The sequence below is a fragment of the Chrysemys picta genome, chromosome 3 (genome assembly GCF_011386835.1).
Source record: "Chrysemys picta bellii isolate R12L10 chromosome 3, ASM1138683v2, whole genome shotgun sequence".
Classification (NCBI taxonomy): domain Eukaryota; kingdom Metazoa; phylum Chordata; order Testudines; family Emydidae; genus Chrysemys; species Chrysemys picta.
In genome coordinates this window covers 149772455-149791623 of record NC_088793.1, presented here as the reverse complement: position 1 = coordinate 149791623, position 19169 = coordinate 149772455, and the positions used below count along the sequence as shown (strand labels likewise).

Genomic DNA, 19169 nt, shown 5'->3' with positions numbered 1-19169 from the left:
GACAGCTATAAAGAGTTCAATGATCAATTGTTCTCTATGTCCACTGAAGGTAGGACAAGAAATAATGGGTAAAATCTGCAGCAAGGGAGATTTAGTTAGATATTAGGAAAAGCTTTCTAACTATAAGATAGTAAAGCACTGGAATAGGCTTCCAAGGGAGGTTGTGGAATCCCCATAATAGAAAGTTTTTAAGAACAGGTTAGACAAATACCTGTCAGGGATTGTCTAGGTATACTTGGTTTAGCCTCACATACAGGGTCCCTCTTAAGGTCCCTTCCAGCCCTACATTTCTATGACTCTATAAAATCTAAGGTACGGAAAGTGGAATGACCTGACTGCAATATGAAACTAAAGATCTTTCAAACTGAAAATCCCAAATCAATCTTACAAGGAGAGTGAACGGATTATGAAAGACAAAGTGAGTATCTGAAACTTAAAACTCTTGATGTATCTGTTAAACTTTCCAAAGTCCATGATTAGGGTAAAGACCACTGTCCTTTTGCAGAAAGAGTACCTTGAATAGATTTCTCCCCCTCTGACTCCTCTGCAAGGTTTTCTGTGGATTCTATCTTCAGTAGGGGAGACACTTGATCTCAACATTTTCTCATTAGAGGGATCCCTGAAAAGAGATATCTTGGGAGGAAGCAGGGAGTAGAACTAGATTGAGTAGCCACACATCATGGTTTCTAGGACCCAACAGCCTGTAATTCCATGTCCTGATGCAAGAAACTAAGATAGACAATCATCATAAGAAGTACAGGAGCAATGGCTGATTTGAAGGTCTCAAACATCCTGTCAAATCTGTAGCCTTACAAACACTAAGGCTGAAAGGAGAATAAACCAGATAACTGAATACCTATAAGGCATTTGACTTGGTGTCGTGTGTCATTTTGATTAAAAAACTAGAATGACACAAAATTAATATGGCACACACTGATTGGATTAAAAAGTGGCTAATTGACAGAAATATGCATCCTTCATGTCGAGAGCTGTGAATCACACTCCCTTCTGAAAGGAGGGGATTATAGAGACCAGAGTAATCATCCTGAATTTCAGCTTTCGGATAAAGATGATGAACTGCTGAAGGTCCAAGAGGGCCTCCCTCCTCTGTCTTTTTTGGGGATTAGGAAATATGGGGAATAGAACCCTCTCCCTTGGTACTGAAGTGGGACACTCTCTATCACGCCCGACATTACAGGGATTCCAATTCCTGTTGAAGAATCAGTTGGTGAGAGGGATCCTTGAAGTGGTGTTGGGAAGGTGGTTTGTGAGATGGGAGAGAAAGAAACTCTATAGAGTATCCCTCATGGATAATCTCCAGAACCCAAGTTTCCATGATGATCTTGTTCCAACTGTTGGCAATAAAGTAAGATGGCCTCAAAAGATGACAGGAGGAGAAGTAGGTGGCATCAGTGGTGGTACGTGGGTCTTGATGTGCATGCCAAAAAAGGGCCTCTGGCCTGTTGCTGGGAGTACTTGGAGGGTGCAGCAGTGGAGAGAGACAAGAAATGGAATCTCTAAATCCTTTGTCATGTACAAAGAGGTTCGGGTGGATGCTGGTAGTATAGGGTATGTGAAGGGGGGTAGTCTTGGTCTAAAGGTCTGTTTCTAGTGTTTCCTCCTGGGGGCAGCAGTGTAAATCCTCAGGGATTGCAGGGTGGATCTTGAGTCCTTTACAGAGTGTAGAAACTCATCAGTCTTTTAATTTAAAAAGTTGAACTCATCAAAGGGGAGGTCTTGTATAGTATTTTGGGCCTCTCTTGGGAAGTCCGATGACTGGAACCACAAGTCATTTCACATGATCCTTTGGCCAAAGATCTGGATGTTGTATCTGTGGCATCTACCACAGCCTGAAGAGCCACCTTTGCTACCAATTTCCCCTCCTCCAGAGAGGATAGAAACTGGGCTCAGTCTTCCATGGTCAGTTTGTCTTTAAATTCCGCGAGTGTAGTGTAGATGTTAAAATTTAATTTGCTAATAAAGCATGTTAATTAGCTATATGAAATTGGAGGCCTGTGAAGGAGAACACCTTCCTACCCATGAGATGCAGTCTCTTTGACCCTTTATTTGGCAGGGTAGATTTTTGGTGGTGTGGCCAAGCTCTCTCCATAGCTGCCTGTATCACCAATGACTTAGGGTCAGATGGGAAAACAAGAAGTCAGCACCCTTGGCCAGCACAAAATAGCAACTTTTGGCTCTTTTTGGCATAGAAGCATGAGATTCTGGTACGTACCAGATGCTCTGGACGGTTCTAATATGGCCTTATTGATTGGAAGGGCCTCCTGGTTGGTCCCTGTGGTTATAAAATGTTCAGGAATCAATGTAGAGGGTCCTGGGACTCCTCTAGCAGGATATGTAGATCATTAGTGACCCCTTGCAACAACTCCTGATATTGCCAGTGGTTATCCGGTGGAGAGGGTGATGAAGGAGTGATGGCAGTATCCAGAGACTATAAGGAGGCCCCCATCAGAACCGGCAGTACCAGTGGAACCAGGTCTGGTTCTTCCTCTTCATATATTGATGGGACCAGCTGACGAGAGGGGGAGAAGTGGTACGACTCCTGAGAAGTGCCTGCCATAGGGGTCCCCAGGCCCCAAAAAGGCCAGAAGGAAGAATCCAAGGTCATGGTGGCCCCCGCGAGAATCGATACCAAGTGTCCCTGGAGGGAGTCATAACTGGAGGGATAATAATGCCTTGGCTGTCTGTCAGGGCTCTACTGCCTTTGCGAAGATACTGGTGCAGCTATCTCCTCCAGTCCTCTGATTCTAAGGACATTTGCATTGGTAGCAACGGTACCGCTGGTACTGAGGAGTTCCTGCCCAATGGATGGAGATCAACCTCTCCTGAGACAACGGCAACAGTTCTTCCTCTGGGGTAAGGACATCTCTTAGGAGGGCAGGGCCCAAAAGGAGCAGAGACTGCGCGAAAGGAAGGATGATAACCTCCAGCATTACAAAGATCTCTGTATGGCCCAGAGTCCAAGGAGTTCCAATACAAATGCCTAAAGGTCCCAGTTCATGTGACAGAGCCAGATAGACTTTGGAATGACGAGATGATACCTGCATTCATAGATAGGACTGGAGAGCATTTGTCTTTCTGCCCCGGTCACCGTCAGTCACTGTTGAATCTCTCTTTTCCCACACCTTACCCTCCAGCCTGAGGGTCTCGGCAGAGCTGCTTCCAAGGGTTCCACACACAATGTCTTGCCCAACCTGGATCAGTTCAGAGAGGAAACACATTTCTCCTGGACAGTCCAATGCAGGGATTTGTCCTTATGCTCATGCAAGTGTCTCTTACTCACATGGGGAGTCCTGTGTGACGAGCCCTTGGCTTGCTAAGAGCTCTGCTCCAATGCTTGTGCTTGGAGGGGCACTGCTGGTCAGCTGAGGTGGATGTACAGGAGGGGTCTCTCGGACCTGTGTCAGAGCAGGGCCTCATAGCCTCTTCCATCAGACTTTTTCAGTCAGAGCTCTCAGGCATCTTTAGTTCTGGGCAAGAAGGAAGACATGTGCCACACTTAGACCATACACGCACCCATGATGCTCATCACTGATGGAGAAGGAGTGAGGGCAGGAGACACAGTTCTTGAATTCCAGGACCCTGGGCATAATCTTGGGACCAGGGAAGATTTCACCTCAACTGGGGTGGAGGTTAGGGGAGTTTTCTAGTCTATACTAAACTATACTAAATAGAATTCCTAAGGTAAGATATAAACTATTCACAATTAAATTTTACAGATTCTGCAATAACAAAGGAGGGAATGATTCCAACTCAGGCCATCCAGCCGTAAGAAAGAACTAGAGAAGCATTGACCCACACTGCCTCATATACCCTCGGTTGGGAGCACAAGGAGAGTTACTGACCATGTGCAGATCAAAAGACACGACTATGAAGAAGTTTCAGGCTTGGGCACACAGTGTGCACACTTACACCCACATGTAAAATGCACACAGCAACAGTAACTCAAAGAAGAAGTTGAAGCTAGAGAAATTCAGACTGGAAATTAGGGAAATAGGAAAGTTTTAACACTGAGGTTAATTAACCACTGGAACAACTTGCCATGGGTTGTGGTGAATTCTCTATCACTGACCATTTTTAAATTAAGTTTGCACATTTCTTCTAAAAGATGTGCTCTAGTTCAAACAGGAATTAATTCAGAGAAGTCCTATGGCCTGTATTATTCAGGAGGTCAGATCACAGTGGTCCTTTATGAATCAAGGAATCCCAGAATACCAAGTAAAAGTTGGGTCATCACCTGACTAGAGACGCACTAAAATCATTCTGCCGCCCTAGATATCATCTAGTAAAATTGTTTTTAGTCATCAAATGGAAAAACTGAGAATGTAGCTACATCCTCATCTAGGGATGTTGACGAACTAATATCAGTCAATTATCTGGGACAGGATCAGCACCCATATCTTCCTAATCAGATTTGTCCTCACAGTCAGAATGTTTTCCAAGGGAAGTGACCCATAGTTATTGGGTACTGGATACTCCATTAACAAGAGGACACTATTAGGATGGGTGGAACCAAAGTGAACAATACCAAAGCACACTCCTGCTCCCAATCCCCCTCAAAGTAAAGGAGGTTCAGCACTGGGTCTCTTTAAAGTGAAGCAGTCTTTACTATAAAACATAGACTTTCTTGCTTTCTGAACAAGTCTCAGAGCAATGATCATACCTCCTTTTCAACACCAAGGAAGAAGTAATTAATGCTGAATTCAACTCATATCCATTGCCTCTGGATTTCTTTAATCCTGAAGACTTTTTGGAGTTAGTCTTCAAAATAGTCTTGTTGCTCTAAATTGACCCTAACTCTAAACATATAGGCTTTTCAACGGCAGGTAGCTTCCTTAAAACTTTCTCTAAGGGCTGGTCTACACTACGAGGTTAGGTCAAATTTAGTCGTGGTAGGTCAATTTTATAAACAGTGAGGCTACACAACCAACCCCGTTCTGTCGACCTAAAGTGCTCTTAAAATCAACTCTTGTACTCCTCCCTGATGAGGGGAGTAGCGCTAAAATTGACCTTCTTGGGTCGAATTGAGGTAATGCAGATGCAGCGTTGTATAATTCGACGGTATTGGCCTCCGGGAGCTATCCCTGAGTGCTCCAATGTGACCGCTCTGGACAGCACTTTTAACTCTGATTCACTAGCCAGGTACACAGGAAAAGCCCCGGGAACTTTTGAATTTCATTTCCTGTTTGGTCAGCGTGGTGAGCTCAGCAGCACAGGTGACCATGCAGTCCCAGAATCGCAAATGAGTTCCAACATGGAGCAAACGGGAGACACTGGATCTGATTTCTGTATGGGGAGAAGAATCTGTGCAGGCAGAACTCCGATCCAGCAGAAGAAATGCTAATATATATGCCAAAATCGCATGGGGCATGGTGGAGAGAGGCTACATCAGGGACACACAGCAGTGCCGCGTGAAAGTTAAGGAGCTCAGGCAAGCCTACTACAAGACAAAGGAGGCAAACGGTCACTCCAGGTCAGAGCCCCATACATGCTGCTTCTATGATCAGCTGCATGCCATTCTAGGGGGGAACCCTACCAGTACCCCACCACTGTCCATGGATACCTGCAAGGGGGGAGTCTCACGCAACATTGAGGAGGATTTTGTGGATGAGGAAGAGGAGGAGAAAGAGGAGACTGCGCAGCAGGCAAGTGGAGAATCCATTATCCCCGGCAACCAGGACCTTTTCCTCACCCTAGAGCCAATACCCTCCCAAGGCAGGTTCCTGGACCCTTAAGCTGGAGAAGGCACCTTTGGTGAGTGCACATTTGTAACTACACTACAGGGGTTAAAAGCAATTGTGCTTACTGTTTGATTTGCCCTGAAGAATTGGGACGCATTCACAGCCAGTACAGCTATTGGAAAAGTCTGTTAACGTGTCTGGGGATGGAGCGGGAATCCTCTAGGGACATATCCATGAAGCTCTCCTGGAGGTACTCTGAAAGCCTTTGCAGAAGGTTTCTGGGGAGGGCTGCCTTATTTTGTCCTCCACGGTAGGACACTTTACCACGCCAAGCCAGTAGCAAGTAATCTGGAATCATTGCAGCACAAAGCATGGCAGCGAATGGTCCTGGGTTTTGGTTGCATTCATGCAACATTCGGTCTTTATCTTTCTGTGTCAGCCTCAGGAGAGTGATATCATTCATGGTCACCTGGTTGAAATAGGGGAATTTTTGTAAGGGAACAGTAAAAGGACCCCATTCATGCTGGGCTGTTTGCACTTGGCTAAAAGGGATCATCCCAGAGAAAAGCCACGCGGTGGCGGGAGGGGTGTGCACATCCACCCCAAAACTGCAGCCCCTCCTTTTAAATGGCAAACCCAACCAGCATTGCTTGCTATGGGAAAGGAGGGTGTTACAGTTTGAAACCATTCCCACATATTATGAAGGTGGAAGAAGCCAACTCCGCGTACCCTTTGGCTTACCAGGGCTGCCTGGAAACCGAATTCTGTTGCCCAGCTGTGTGTGATGTGTCACCATACCGGCAGGTGCTCAATATAAAAATCAAAATGCGACCTTGTATCTAAAGCACATGTGCTGTCTGCTATGAATTGCTTGATTCACTGTGAAAGACTCTCCCTTTTGTTCTCAGAAATGTATCTTCTTAAATTTTACTCTCCCTTTTTATTCCCCCTGCAGGTGCAAATGTTTCTATGCTCCCCATATCAAATCCGTCTCTTGCAGATTAGAAGGTGAAAAAAATGCACTCCACGATGACATGTTTTCTGAGCTCAGGCAGTCCTCCCGTACTGATAGGGCACAGCTGAATGCATGAAGGCATTTGGTGGCAGAGGCCAGGAAAGCATATAGTGAGCATAATCAGAACATGCAGGAGGAGATGTTGAGGCTAATGGGGGAGCAAAGATTGGAAAAAATGCCTCACAGTGAGAAATGTAAAGGCCTCAATCCATTTAGCTTATCAAAAAGAATTTTGAGAGGTAACTTAATTATGAAAAAATGTATTATGGTGAAAGTACCTTCACAAGGAGAAAATACTGTATACTAAAGGGCTCTTGAATCTAGCAAATAAAGGCATAACAAGAACCGATGGCTGGAAGCTAAAGCCAAACAAATTCAAATTAGAAATAAAGCACAATTTTTTAACAGTAAGGGGAATTAACAATTAGAACAAACTGCCAAGACAACTGGTAGATTCTCAATATTTTATATCTTCATATCAAGACTGGATGCCTTTCTGGAAAATATGCTTTAGTCAAATACAAGTTACTCAGCACAATGCAAGGGTAAGGTTTGATAACTTGTGTTATACAGAAGGTTAGACTAGATAATCTAATGATCCTTCTGGCCTTAAAATCTAATGATGTTAATTACATCAATGAACAAACCAGAACTGAAGAACAGGGTTAACAAGCCAGCATATAACAGGGCAGAGAGCCAAAGACAACTGCAGAGACTATGCAACAGTGTGGAACTACCTAAATCTATCTAGCCTACTTATAAAAACAGAGAAAACACAAAAAATAGCTCAGTACAAATGGTTATTTTGGAGATTTTTAAAATGAAAAGCCAATGAAAGATTGAATGTGAAGACTGCAGCTTCTGACCTTAAATTGACAGAGGTGACGAGGAGCTAAATTACAGCTGGGGCTAGGCACATTCATGGTTCCAGAGGATACTGCACTTCCAAGAGTTCTATCTGAATGCACCTGGAAGCATCTGTCTCCCAAAGTAGGAGCCCATACTTGCAATACATTATTTTATCAAGAAATATATATCCTTCTCTAACATTAAGTATAAGTACTCAGAGTAGTTTAATTAATTGCAATATTTGAGGTATTTTTAATTCTACGTATAATTAATAGAAAATGCAATCGTAAAAGTAAATGTCATGGTAAAAGAATATTATGCTGCAGTAAAGTTCCATTTTTAGTGCTGCTCACCGTAATATCAGAAACTGAACTTCTGGCACCCACATTCCCAATGTGTGGCTGGAGAATTCTCATAATTCTAGCACTGTAAAGACATTAAGGGTATATCAACACTGCGATTAAACACTCATGGCTGAATCACGTCAGCTGACTCAGGCTCATGTTACTGGGCTGTAAAATTGCAGTGTAGGCTTTTGGGCTTGGGCTGGAGCCAAAGCTTTGGGACCCTGCAAAGGGGGAGGGTCCCAGAGCCTAGGCTACAGCCTGAGCCTGAACGTCTATACTGCAATTTTACAACCCCACAGCCCAAACCTTGTGAGCCCGAGTCAGCTGACACAAGCCAGTCGTGGGTGTTTAATCACAGTGTAGATATACCCTAACTCACCTCACTTGTGGGGTGCTCCTGCTTAGGAAAAATACAATATATATAGTTTACTCCTGTTGCTGTAAGGTCATAGTGATTTCTTTCAGCTGTTAATCAATGTATTTCCACATCCTTTTCCTCCAATCTTCTTTAGTTGTCTTCTTATTTCAGACGATGAAGAGACTTATAGAGTAGTGGTTCTCAACCTTTCCAGACTACTATATTGCTTTCAGGAGTCTGATTTGTCTTAGGTACCCCAAGTTTCACCTCACTTAAAAACTATTTGCTTATAAAATCAGACATAAAAATACAAAAGTGTCAAAATACATTATTACTGAAAAATTGCTTACATTCTCATTTTTGCCATATAATTATAAAATAAATCCATTGGAATACAAATATTTTACTTACATTTCAGTGTGATATTGAGCCTGTTTTTCACTTGTGAGCCTTGTCATTCGGTGGCTGGATAGCAGTGGTATCGTTTGGCCCCCCTTATTTCTGCACTGCTACTGACGGCAGTACTGCCTTCAGAGCTGGGCGGCCAGAAAGCAGTGACTGCTGGCCGGGGCGTTGAAGTTGTTTGTGGCAGGGGAGGACTATTTTTTAAATCCCGCTTCCATCCCACCACATAATACCCACTTCCACCCGCTCCCGCCTTGTTTGTTGAATTTTTATCCTGCTCCTGGTATTATGGCAGTGGGTCCTGCGAGACCTGCGGGACCCCTGTCCCGCTGCATGGCTCTAGAAACTGTTGTAAAACTAGGCAAAAATCTCGATGAGTTGACCTCTGTGTACCCCTGTTATAGAGGATACTCCTCTAGAAATGCTCATCAATAAATTTACCTGAACTTTAGCATCTCTGTCTTCCGTCCACAGAACCTTATATTTCTGAAAGTCTTGCAGTGCTTCACTAGCTGCTTTTCTTACGGAATTTACAGACGAGGAGAGGAGCACAACTAGTTTAGAAATATCTTTGTGTTCTGCGACACCTGGATAAAAATTTCTTAGCTTTCTTACAGGAATCTCATCAAGTACTTCTGTAAAATAAACAATTTACATAAAAAGTTAACAAACCATTAAAATCCACCTTCACATATCCAAAAATATAAAACTATAATTGTCTCCCAATATATTTTTAACAAAACAGAAGACAAAAGAGTTAAACCAAAAAATGTGGAAGTTTCAAAATCTGTAACCTGTACTTCATTACTGCTTGGGTTGTTGCATCCCATTCCCCTATCCTCTATCTATATGTTGCGTATTTGCATTTTAAATTTTCAGGGACTTTGTCTTCATTCTTCTTGTAAAGTGCATACCTACACAGTTTTGATGTTATTTTATGTAAAGCGATATTTGTTAGGTTTGTTAAAACCATACATTTCAAATATTTAACCATACAAGCTCTCTCAAACAGTATGAGGTACTTTATTGCTTATATGCGACACCCTTGTTATTCGATGAAAGACCCTTTTCTAAGCAAACTGTGCCAAAATATGTAGTTTAAGGAGCCGTAAATGTCACTTGTCGCCCAAGAGACACATTTTAACTTCAATTTCTATATGTGAGAGGTTAGTACATATAAGTCCATTAGGGATGTCAAACGATTAAAAAAATCATTACAATTAATTGCGCAATTAAAAAAATAGTCAAGATTAATTGCAGTTTTAATTGCACTGTTAAACAATAATAGAATACTAATTTAAATTTATTATACATATTTTGGATGTTTTTCTACCTTTTCAAATATATTGATTTCAATTACAACACAGAATACAATGTGTACAGTGCTCACCTTATATTATTTTTTATTATAAATATTTGCACTGTAAAAAAGATAAAGAAAATAACAGTATTTTTCAATTTACTTTACTTCGTGAAAGTGCAACTTAGAAATGTAGGCGTTTTTTTTACGTAACCGCACTCAAAAAACGAAACAATGTAAAACTTTAGAGCCTGCAAGTCGAAGCATGAAGGAACATATGAATGTTTAGCATATCTGGCATATAAATATCTTGCAACGCCAGTTACAACAGTGCCATGCAAATGCCTGTTCTCACTTTCAGGTGACATTATAATTAAGAAGCAGGCAGCATTATCTCTCATAAATGTAAACAAACTTATTTGTCTTAGCAGTTGGCTGAACAAAGGGGAGGACTGAATGGATATGTAGGCTCTAAAGCTTTACATTGTTTTGTTTTTGAGTGCAATTATGTAAAAAATAATAATTCTGGATGTGTAAGATATTTCATGATAAAAGAGATTACACTACAGTACAAATATTTGTAATAAAAAACAATAAGGTAAAGTGAGCACTGTACACTTTTGTATTCTGTGTTGTAATTGAAATTGGTATTTTATTATTAAGAGTATGATTAAAAATGTGATTAATCATAACTACTTTTTAATCTAGTTAATGTGTTTTGCATTAATCACATGCATTAACTGCGATTAATCTGCAGCCCTAATTTACATACAATTGAACACATTTTTAAAAGTGTGATTCCCAATATTTTTGTTGACAACTATTGTTATGCTATTTTCTCATGTTTTCTTCAACAGACTCAAAAATATTTTCATGAAGTAATCAGGGCCGGCCTTAGGGAAAATAGCACCCTGGGCAAACTTGTATTTTGGCGCCCCTGACCCCAGCTGCCTTCCCCAGCTCCCTACCCCACCCCCATTGCCCAAGCCCCCACTGCTTCTTCCCCCACCCCTCATTGTCCCAAACTCCCTTCTATGACCTCGCACTCCAGGCCCACCCTGCTTCTTGCCTCTTAACCATAGCACCGCCCCTGCCCATGTCACCCACACGTAAGGCCAATCCTGCCCTGCAGTGACTCACATCTGGATGCCACAGTGATTGACATCATAGGAAACCCCACAGAAGTCACTTTGACTCTCCCAGCAAGTGTTACAGGGATTCACTCATTTGGTCATTGAGCAAGACAGCCAAGACAATGCAGTAGGCGGTCTTCTGCACTCTCACAGGGTGAGCGGGCTCTGGGGCAGAGTCATATCTCTCCTGCACCTCCCAAACTCTCCCACTCAGCACAGCATCCAGCTGCTCTGCCAGAGCCCCAAAGGGTTGGTAGCCCAAGAGGAGGTGCAGCTAGGGGCACAGGAAGGGGTCCCTGGGAGCTGGGAGCACAGGGAGGGGTCCCCCAGGCTCTTGGGGCACAAAAAGGGGCCCCTGGGAGCTGGGTGGGCTGGGACCTAGAGGCACAGGGAGGGGTCCCTTGGAAGATGAGGCAGCTGGGAGATGGGGGAACAGGGAGGGGTCCCCTGGGAGCTGGGGGGGACTAGGAGCTGGGGGAACAGGGAAGGGGCCCTCAGGAGCTGGAAGGGCTGGGAGATGGGGGTATAGAGAGTGGGTCCCCTGGCAGCTGTAGGAGGCTGGAACCTGGGGCACAGGGTCAGGACCCCGTAAGACTTACTGATCTCTCTGCCCTGCAGTTTTAATTCCCAGTCCCTTCCCTTCCCATCCCAATCTGGAAGAGGCTGGCAACTTCCAGCTCCCATTGGCTGGCCGAGACACCACACTCACATTCCATTGGGCTGAATGGCTTTCATTCAGGCCGCCCATGGAAAGAAGAACAGCAGGGCTGGGACAATCTGGGGGGGAGAAAGGAGGAAAGGGTCTGGCTCGCAGTCGCAGAGTGCAGAGGCAGAACTTGGAACCAGCTTGGGAAACCATGTGGGGCGGTGAGCAGGTGGCCTCCGCTCAGGAGCAGGGAAGCGTATGCAACGCTCCATGCCAGGCTGCACCCCGCAGGCAGTGAGGGGGAAGCCCAAGCCCCTGGCCTATGCACCACAGTGCCCTCCTGGCTACAGCGCCCCGGGTGGACACCCACATTGCCCTGCCCTAAGGCCGGCCCTGCAAGTAATGCTTTATGCATCCCTACATTCTCTCATATCATGGCATATTAATTGAACTCTTAAAATTCTGTGCAACATATGCCTCTCATGAATTAAAGGATAATCTACTCACCTATTTAAGTTACTTATATGGCCACCATCTCCTCAGCATCCAAGCATCCCACAATCTCTAATGTATTTATCCTCACTACACTCCTGTGAGTTACAGAAGTACTACTATCCTGTATTTACAGATGCATATCTATACAGATGCATATATTACAGATGCGGAATTGAAGCACATACAGAAAGCTTGTGGTGGAGCAGGTTACTGAACCCAGGTCTCATAAATCCTACTTAGTGCCCTAACCACTCTAGCATCCTTCCTCTCTCTCAATAATGCTGGTAATTATTCTGCATATGTCCATTTTAGGAATGCAGATAATAATGAAATCTTTCAGTTGTAATGTCAGTGACCTGAATCCTAATAACAGAACTGCCTCTCTTTCCCATGTTAACCCTCCAGTGAATGAAGTTTGGATAAAATAAAAAGTTATGCAATAACATGATGGGCTACATTCTTCTTCGGTACTAAGAAAGTAGGAGCAGTACATAAAGGTAACACTAACAAGTTTATATTGCTTGAGGTTAAAGGGGAAACTTAGACTGTGACAATATTTATATTATGCAATAGTTTATCTGATTATTGCGTAGTTTCCTACTACTTTCATGAGTTTGGAATAGCCATTTCTGTTAAATACAACTGTCTAAATTAAAGTAAAAATAGCTAAGGTAATCCAAAAGAATACACACTAGGTCCCTTTCAAACCAAGTGAGAATAATCATGAAATATTCAGAAGCAAAGACATTTTATTAGAAGAAAAAAGTTAAAGTAAGCAAAAAACCTTACTTTCTTCTTTTTTGGCTGCTTTCCCTGCTACCATACTGGGTGATGAAGAGACAATAGGTACATTTCTGTTCAGTAATATACTCGATTTTTGTAAGTGTTGCTGTCCCCAATGTGCGACTCCACGACTTACTTCCAGTGTTAATTGGATCATGCGATTGATGGCTTGCTGTATATCATCTAAACTAGGAACCATTACCTGCACAAAATATAAAAAATGTTGTTTAAATAAATGCACCATAACCTAATTTTCCAAGGGCTACATTGAGCCTTTCGCCATAGTCCTTGCTAAGGGTGCTGCATAGCTGTGGCACCCCGTAGGAGCTCAAAACAATTGTGACTCAGAAGCACCCCTCTGAATCACAATTGTGCCGAGCTCCTGTTTTACCCAGGGATGGACATGTTCGACATTGCCCCATTGCCAGCCACAGAATATTACCTTTCTTGTGTCCAACTACTCAGTGCCATTGCTGGTGCTGACCATGGCAGAGCTCCCCCCCTCCCCCCACCAAATTAAAGGATTGCACCGCCTGCCCAGGAATATTTCTGAAGTTGGGTGTCCTCTCCAGCTTCTGAGGGGTGCTTCTGAGTCACAATTGTTTTGAGCTCCTACGGGGTGGCACAGCTATGCAGCACCCTTAGCAAGGACTATGACGAAAGGATCAATGTAGCCCTATCTGGAGGAACCTCATCCCCCCAACCAGTGTGAGATTTGTCAGACCTTCATACCTATGTATTGCAAAGACTGACAGATTAAGCTTCAGACCCTTCTAATTCAGGAGTAGCCATGAGAGAAGATGAATTATCCTTGAAGGAGCTAACAAAGACAGATACAGGTTCAAAAACCTTCACTTCTGGATTTGCAAAGCTGATCTCAACTTCCTCAGCATCAGACCTTTTCTGAAAATGTCCTGTAGTGTCACAATGCAATAATCATATAATTATGATTAAGGCGTATTCATGTTTTTGGTCCCAGATTCGATTACATTTATTTTTAAAGACACAGATTTTTCTCCTTCTCCTCCTCCCCACCCACCCCCATTGTATCACTATGATGCAGAGTTAAGATAGTCTGGGTTCCCTAAATGTGCATTTCCATGTCTCAATATGTTTGCATTTCTTTTAAATTTAACATTTATTAAATTTGTTGGATTCATAAAGAGATTATTTACCTTGTAGTAAATGAAGGTTATTTACTTATACCTGGAGTTCTCCAAGATTACTCTGCACATTCACACTTATGGGTTATGTGCTGTCCACTGCAGGCTAATAGTAGAACCTTCTACAAGCAGCACCCATTAGAGCACACGTGTGCCCCCTCCTGTCTCTCTCCTCACTGTACCTGAACATTCTGAGAGTGAGTCTATATATAGGGGTTATACACTGTCTTCTGCCTCAGTTCCTTCTACTGCCAATTCAGAGAAACCTTAATATAACACTAAGAAAGAGGGGAAGGTGGGAGAGAAGTGTGAATATGCAGAGTCATCTAGAAGAGCTCTGGTTACAAGTAAGTAACCTTCATTTCTTCTTTGAGTGGCTCTTTGAGTGGCTTTGTGGGTAGTATGACAAGCAGTGCTGAAAATTCAGGATGTGGAACAGAGTCCTAATTAAATAAAGTTTGAAGCATCATCAAATTTAAATCTGCTCTTGAAGGCAAATTCAAAGCATAATATTTATTGAAGATATGGACTGACTTCCAAGGAGCAGATTTACAGATTTCTTCAATAGCAGCATGTTTAAGGCAAGCAAAAGACACTGTAACTGCCCTAGTACAATGAAACCTTACAACAGCTGGCACAGGGACTACTGCTTACTCATAACATTAAATGATACATTGTTTAACACTCCTGGAAATAGTATGAGCAGATATACTAAGAATCATAAAGGCCATAGTGTAAGAAACAAATAACCAAAATGACTTCCTAAAACTCGTAGTTCTATTGAAATAATACGCTAAAACTACCAGAGGTCTTGTATTTATAGGTAATCTGAGTGAGCTTCCCATCCTTGAATGGAGGCATATCTGTCACTAGATTCTTGGTAGTGTGACAGACCCAGACCAATGGGGTACAGGAGTCTGGTAGAGGGCAAATATATTGGTCACTGGATGAGTAGTTTTCTGTTCCCTGAGTGATCAGAGCAGGGGTTGCACTAGAGTAATCAGGAACCTGCTAGAACCAGTTAAGGCAGGCAGGCTAATTAGGACACCTGGAGCCAATCAAGAAGAAGCTGCTAGAATCAATTAAGGCAGGCTAATCAGGGCACCTGGATTTTAAAAGGAGCTCACTTCAGTTTGTGGTGAGAGTCTGAGGAGCTGGGAGCAAGAGGCGTAAGGAGCTGAGAGTGAGAGTGAGAGGGTGTGCTGCTGGAGGACTGAGGAGCACAAGTGTTATCAGACACCAGGAGGAAGGTCCTGCAGTGAGAATAAGGAAGGTGTTTGGAGGAGGCCATGGGGAAGTAGCCCAGGGAGTTGTAGCTGTCATGCAGCTGTTACAGGAGGCACTATAGACAGCTGCGGTCCACAGGGCCCTGGGCAGGAACCCGGAGTAGAGGGCGGGCCCGGGTTCCCCTCAAACCTCCCAATTGACCTGGACTGTGGGTTCTTCCAGAGGGGAAGGTCTCTGGGCTGTTCCCCAACCCACATGGTAAATATCTGAGGCAAGAAAATCCGCCAATAAGCGCAGGACCCACCAAGATAGAGGAGGAACTTTGTCACAGTAGACAGAAGCCAGGAGAAGTGAACCCCTTTTCCACTTGATGTGGGTCTTTCTACCAGTCTAAAAAACAGTTACTCACCTTTGTAACTGTTGTTCTTTGAGATGTGTTGCTCATATCCATTCCAATTAGGTGTGCGCGCGCCACGTGTACGATCGTCGGAGAATTTTCTACCCTAGCAACACCCGGTGGGTTGGTTGTGGAGCCCCCTGGAGCTCCTTCATGGTGCTGGATATATACCCCAGCCGACCCAGCGCCCCCTCAGTTCCTTCTTGCCGGCTACTCCGACGGTGGGGAAGGGGGGCGGGTTTGGAATGGATATGAGCAACACATCTCGAAGAACAACAGTTACAAAGGTGAGTAACTGTTTTTTCTTCTTCGAGTGCTTGCTCATATCGATTCCAATTAGGTGACTACCAAGCCTTACCTAGGCGGTGGGGTCGGAGTGAGACATCGCTGAGTGCAAAACCGCTGATCCAAATGCAGCATCATCACTGGACTGCTGTACAAGCGCATAGTGAGCAGCGAAGGTGTGGACCGATGACCAAACTACTGCTCTACAAATGTCCTGGATTGGGACATGAGCCAGGAAGGCAGTCGAGGAGGCTTGGTCCCTCGTGGAGTGGGCGGTGAGGCGCGGCGGTGGGGCACCGGCCAGGTCGTAGCAAGCACGAATGCAGGACGTGATCCAAGAGGACAGACGTTGTGAGGAGACCGGTGAACCTTTCATCCGGTCGGCCACTGCAACGAAGAGTTGCGTCGTCTTCCTAAACGGTTTTGTACGTTCAATATAGAAAGCAAGGGCCCTGCGTACGTCCAAGGAGTGCATACGCTGGTCTTGGCGCGTGGCGTGCGGCTTAGGATGGAAGACCGGGAGGAATATATCCTGGTTCACATGAAAAGCTGATACCACCTTGGGAAGAAAGGCAGGGTGGGGGCGAAGCTGCACCTTGTCTTTATGGAAGACTGTGTATGGAGGCTCAGACGTGAACACCCTGATTTCAGAAACACGCCTTGCTGAAATGATGGCTACAAGGAAGGCTGTCTTCCAAGATAGGTAAAGGAGTGAGCAGGTAGCCAATGGCTCGAACGGGGGCCCTGTGAGCTTGGAGAGAACCAGGTTAAGATCCCACGCCGGAATGGATTGGCGGTGCTGTGGGTATAGGCGGTCTAAGCCCTTGAGGAATCTGATGACCATCGGGTTAGAGAAGACCAAGGAAGCGTGTTCTCCTGGGTGGAACGCCGATATAGTGGCCAAGTGAACCCTGACAGAGGATATTGCCAAGCCCTGCTGTTTCAGGATAGGAGATATTCAAGTATAAAAGGAATAGATGCCTGCAAGGGGGGCGTGGCCCGCTACTCGCACCAACAGGAGAACCGTTTCCACTTGGCTAAGTAAGTGGTCCATGTAGAGGGCTTTCTACTTCCCAGCAGAATCTGTTGCACTGGATGTGAGCATCATAGCTCTGTCCGATTCAGCCATGGAGCATCCACGCCATAAGGTGGAGCAATTGCAGGTCGGGTGACAGAGTTAGCCGTGGATCTGAGAGATCCCCTCTGGGCACAAGGGAAGTGTGATCGGAGTTCAAAACGACAGCTCCAGAAGCGTGGTGTACCAGTGCTGTCTTGGCCAAGCTGAAGCGACTAGAATCATACGTGCCTTGTCTCTGCATGGCTTGAGCAGCACCCTGTGGACCAGTGGGAATGGAGGGAAAACGTAGAATAGCTGGTCTCTCCACGATAGGAGGAAAGCGTCCAACAGGGAGCCCGGAGATTGCCCTTGGAGGGAGCAGAACACGTGGCACTTCCTGTTGGCTCATGAGGCAAACAGGTCGACCTGGGGAAATCCCCACCTCTGGAAGATGGAATGGATGATATCCGGGCGAATCAACCACTCGTGCATCTGGAAGGATCTGCTGAGACGCTAGAGTGTTCTGGACTCCAGGGAGGAAAGATGCAATGAGATGTATCGAGTGAGCAATGCAGAACTCCCACAGGCGAATGGCCTCTTGGCATAGGAGAGACTACCAGGCTCCTCCTTGCTTGTTAATGTAGAACATGGCCGTGGTTTTGTCTGTGAGGACTGACACGCAACGGCCATGTAGGAGACCGAGAAATGCCTGACACGCTAGGCGCACCGCCATCAGCTCTCGAACATTGATGTGCAGAGCTAGTTGGGATGTGGTCCACAGGCCCTGGGTATGGTGCTCCCCGAGGTGAGCGCCCCAACCTAGAGACGAAGCATCTGTGACCAGGTGCGGGGAGGGTTGTGGGGCATGAAATGGCACTCCTGCGCAAACCGCCTTGTGCTCCAGCCACCAGGTGAGGGAGGTCAAGACCGAATTCAGAACCGTGACCACCATGTTCAGGTTGTCCCGATAAGGACGGTACACTGACGATACCCAGGCCTGAAGTGAGCGAAGCCAAAGTCTGGCATGCCTGGTTACATAAATGCAAGAGGCCATGTGTCCCAACAGGCCGAGGCACGTCCTTATTGTGGTGATTGGGAAGACCTGGAGTCCGTGGATGATGTTTGTGATGGTGTGAAACCGAGCATCTGGCAGAAGAGCTCGGGCGAGTCTGGAATCTAAAACTGCCCCAATAAACTCTATTCTCTGGGTTGGCTCCAGAGTGGACTTTTCTTTGTTGAGTAGAATACCTAAGTTAGTTGTGGAATGTTTGTAGTATTATCTGGACGTGAGCTTGAACTTGCCTCCTGGTGCGGCCGCGCACCAGCCAGTCGTCTAGATACGGGAACACCTGTATCCTTTGTCGATAAAGGTATGCTGCCACGACTGCCATGCATTTGGTGAACACTCTCGGAGCCGCAGACAAGCCGAAGGGAAGGACGGCAAATTGGTAGTGCACCTTGTTTACTACAAATCGAAGGAAGCGCCTGTGTGGGGGGTAGACTGCTATATGAAAATATGCGTCCTTCATGTCTAGGGTGGCGTACCAGTCTCCAGGATCCAGGGAAGGGATGATGGTCCCAAGGAGACCATGCGGAACTTCAACTTTACTATGAATTTGTTGAGTCCGCGTAAGTCTAAAATGGGTCGCAGACCCCCTTTTGCTTTGGGGATCAGGAAGTAGTGGGAGTAAACCCCCCTGCCCCTTAACTCTGGGGAAACCTCCTCTATGGCCCCCATAGAGAGGAGCCCAAAAACCTCCTGTGTAAGGAGATGCTTGTGAGAAGGGTCCCTGAAGAGGGACGGGGAGGGGGGGTGGGAGGCGGGGTACGAAGAAAACTGGAGAGCGTATCCCCTCTCCACCATGTGAAGGACCCAACGGTCCGAGGTTATAAGGGACCAAGCACGGTGGAAACGGGAGAGGTGATCCCGAAATAAAGGAAATGGATCCTGGGTAGTGGCTGGCATGCCATCCTCGAGCGCACCTTCAAAAGTTTTGCCTAGGTCCTGAA

At 45.2% G+C, this 19169-nt stretch overlaps 1 protein-coding gene across 1 annotated transcript in view; it reads right to left on the bottom strand.

Moving 5' to 3' along the window:
• DNAH8 (dynein axonemal heavy chain 8) overlaps positions 1 to 19169 on the bottom strand; it is a 595636-nt gene that overhangs the window by 348854 nt on the left and 227613 nt on the right. The window contains exons 26-28 of the mRNA XM_065589982.1: positions 13037 to 13232; positions 10968 to 10984; positions 9115 to 9294 (exon numbers count right to left, since the gene is read on the bottom strand). Of these exons, the coding sequence (XP_065446054.1) occupies positions 9115 to 9294; positions 10968 to 10984; positions 13037 to 13232 (393 nt within the window). The remainder of the gene's footprint in view (positions 1 to 9114; positions 9295 to 10967; positions 10985 to 13036; positions 13233 to 19169) is intronic.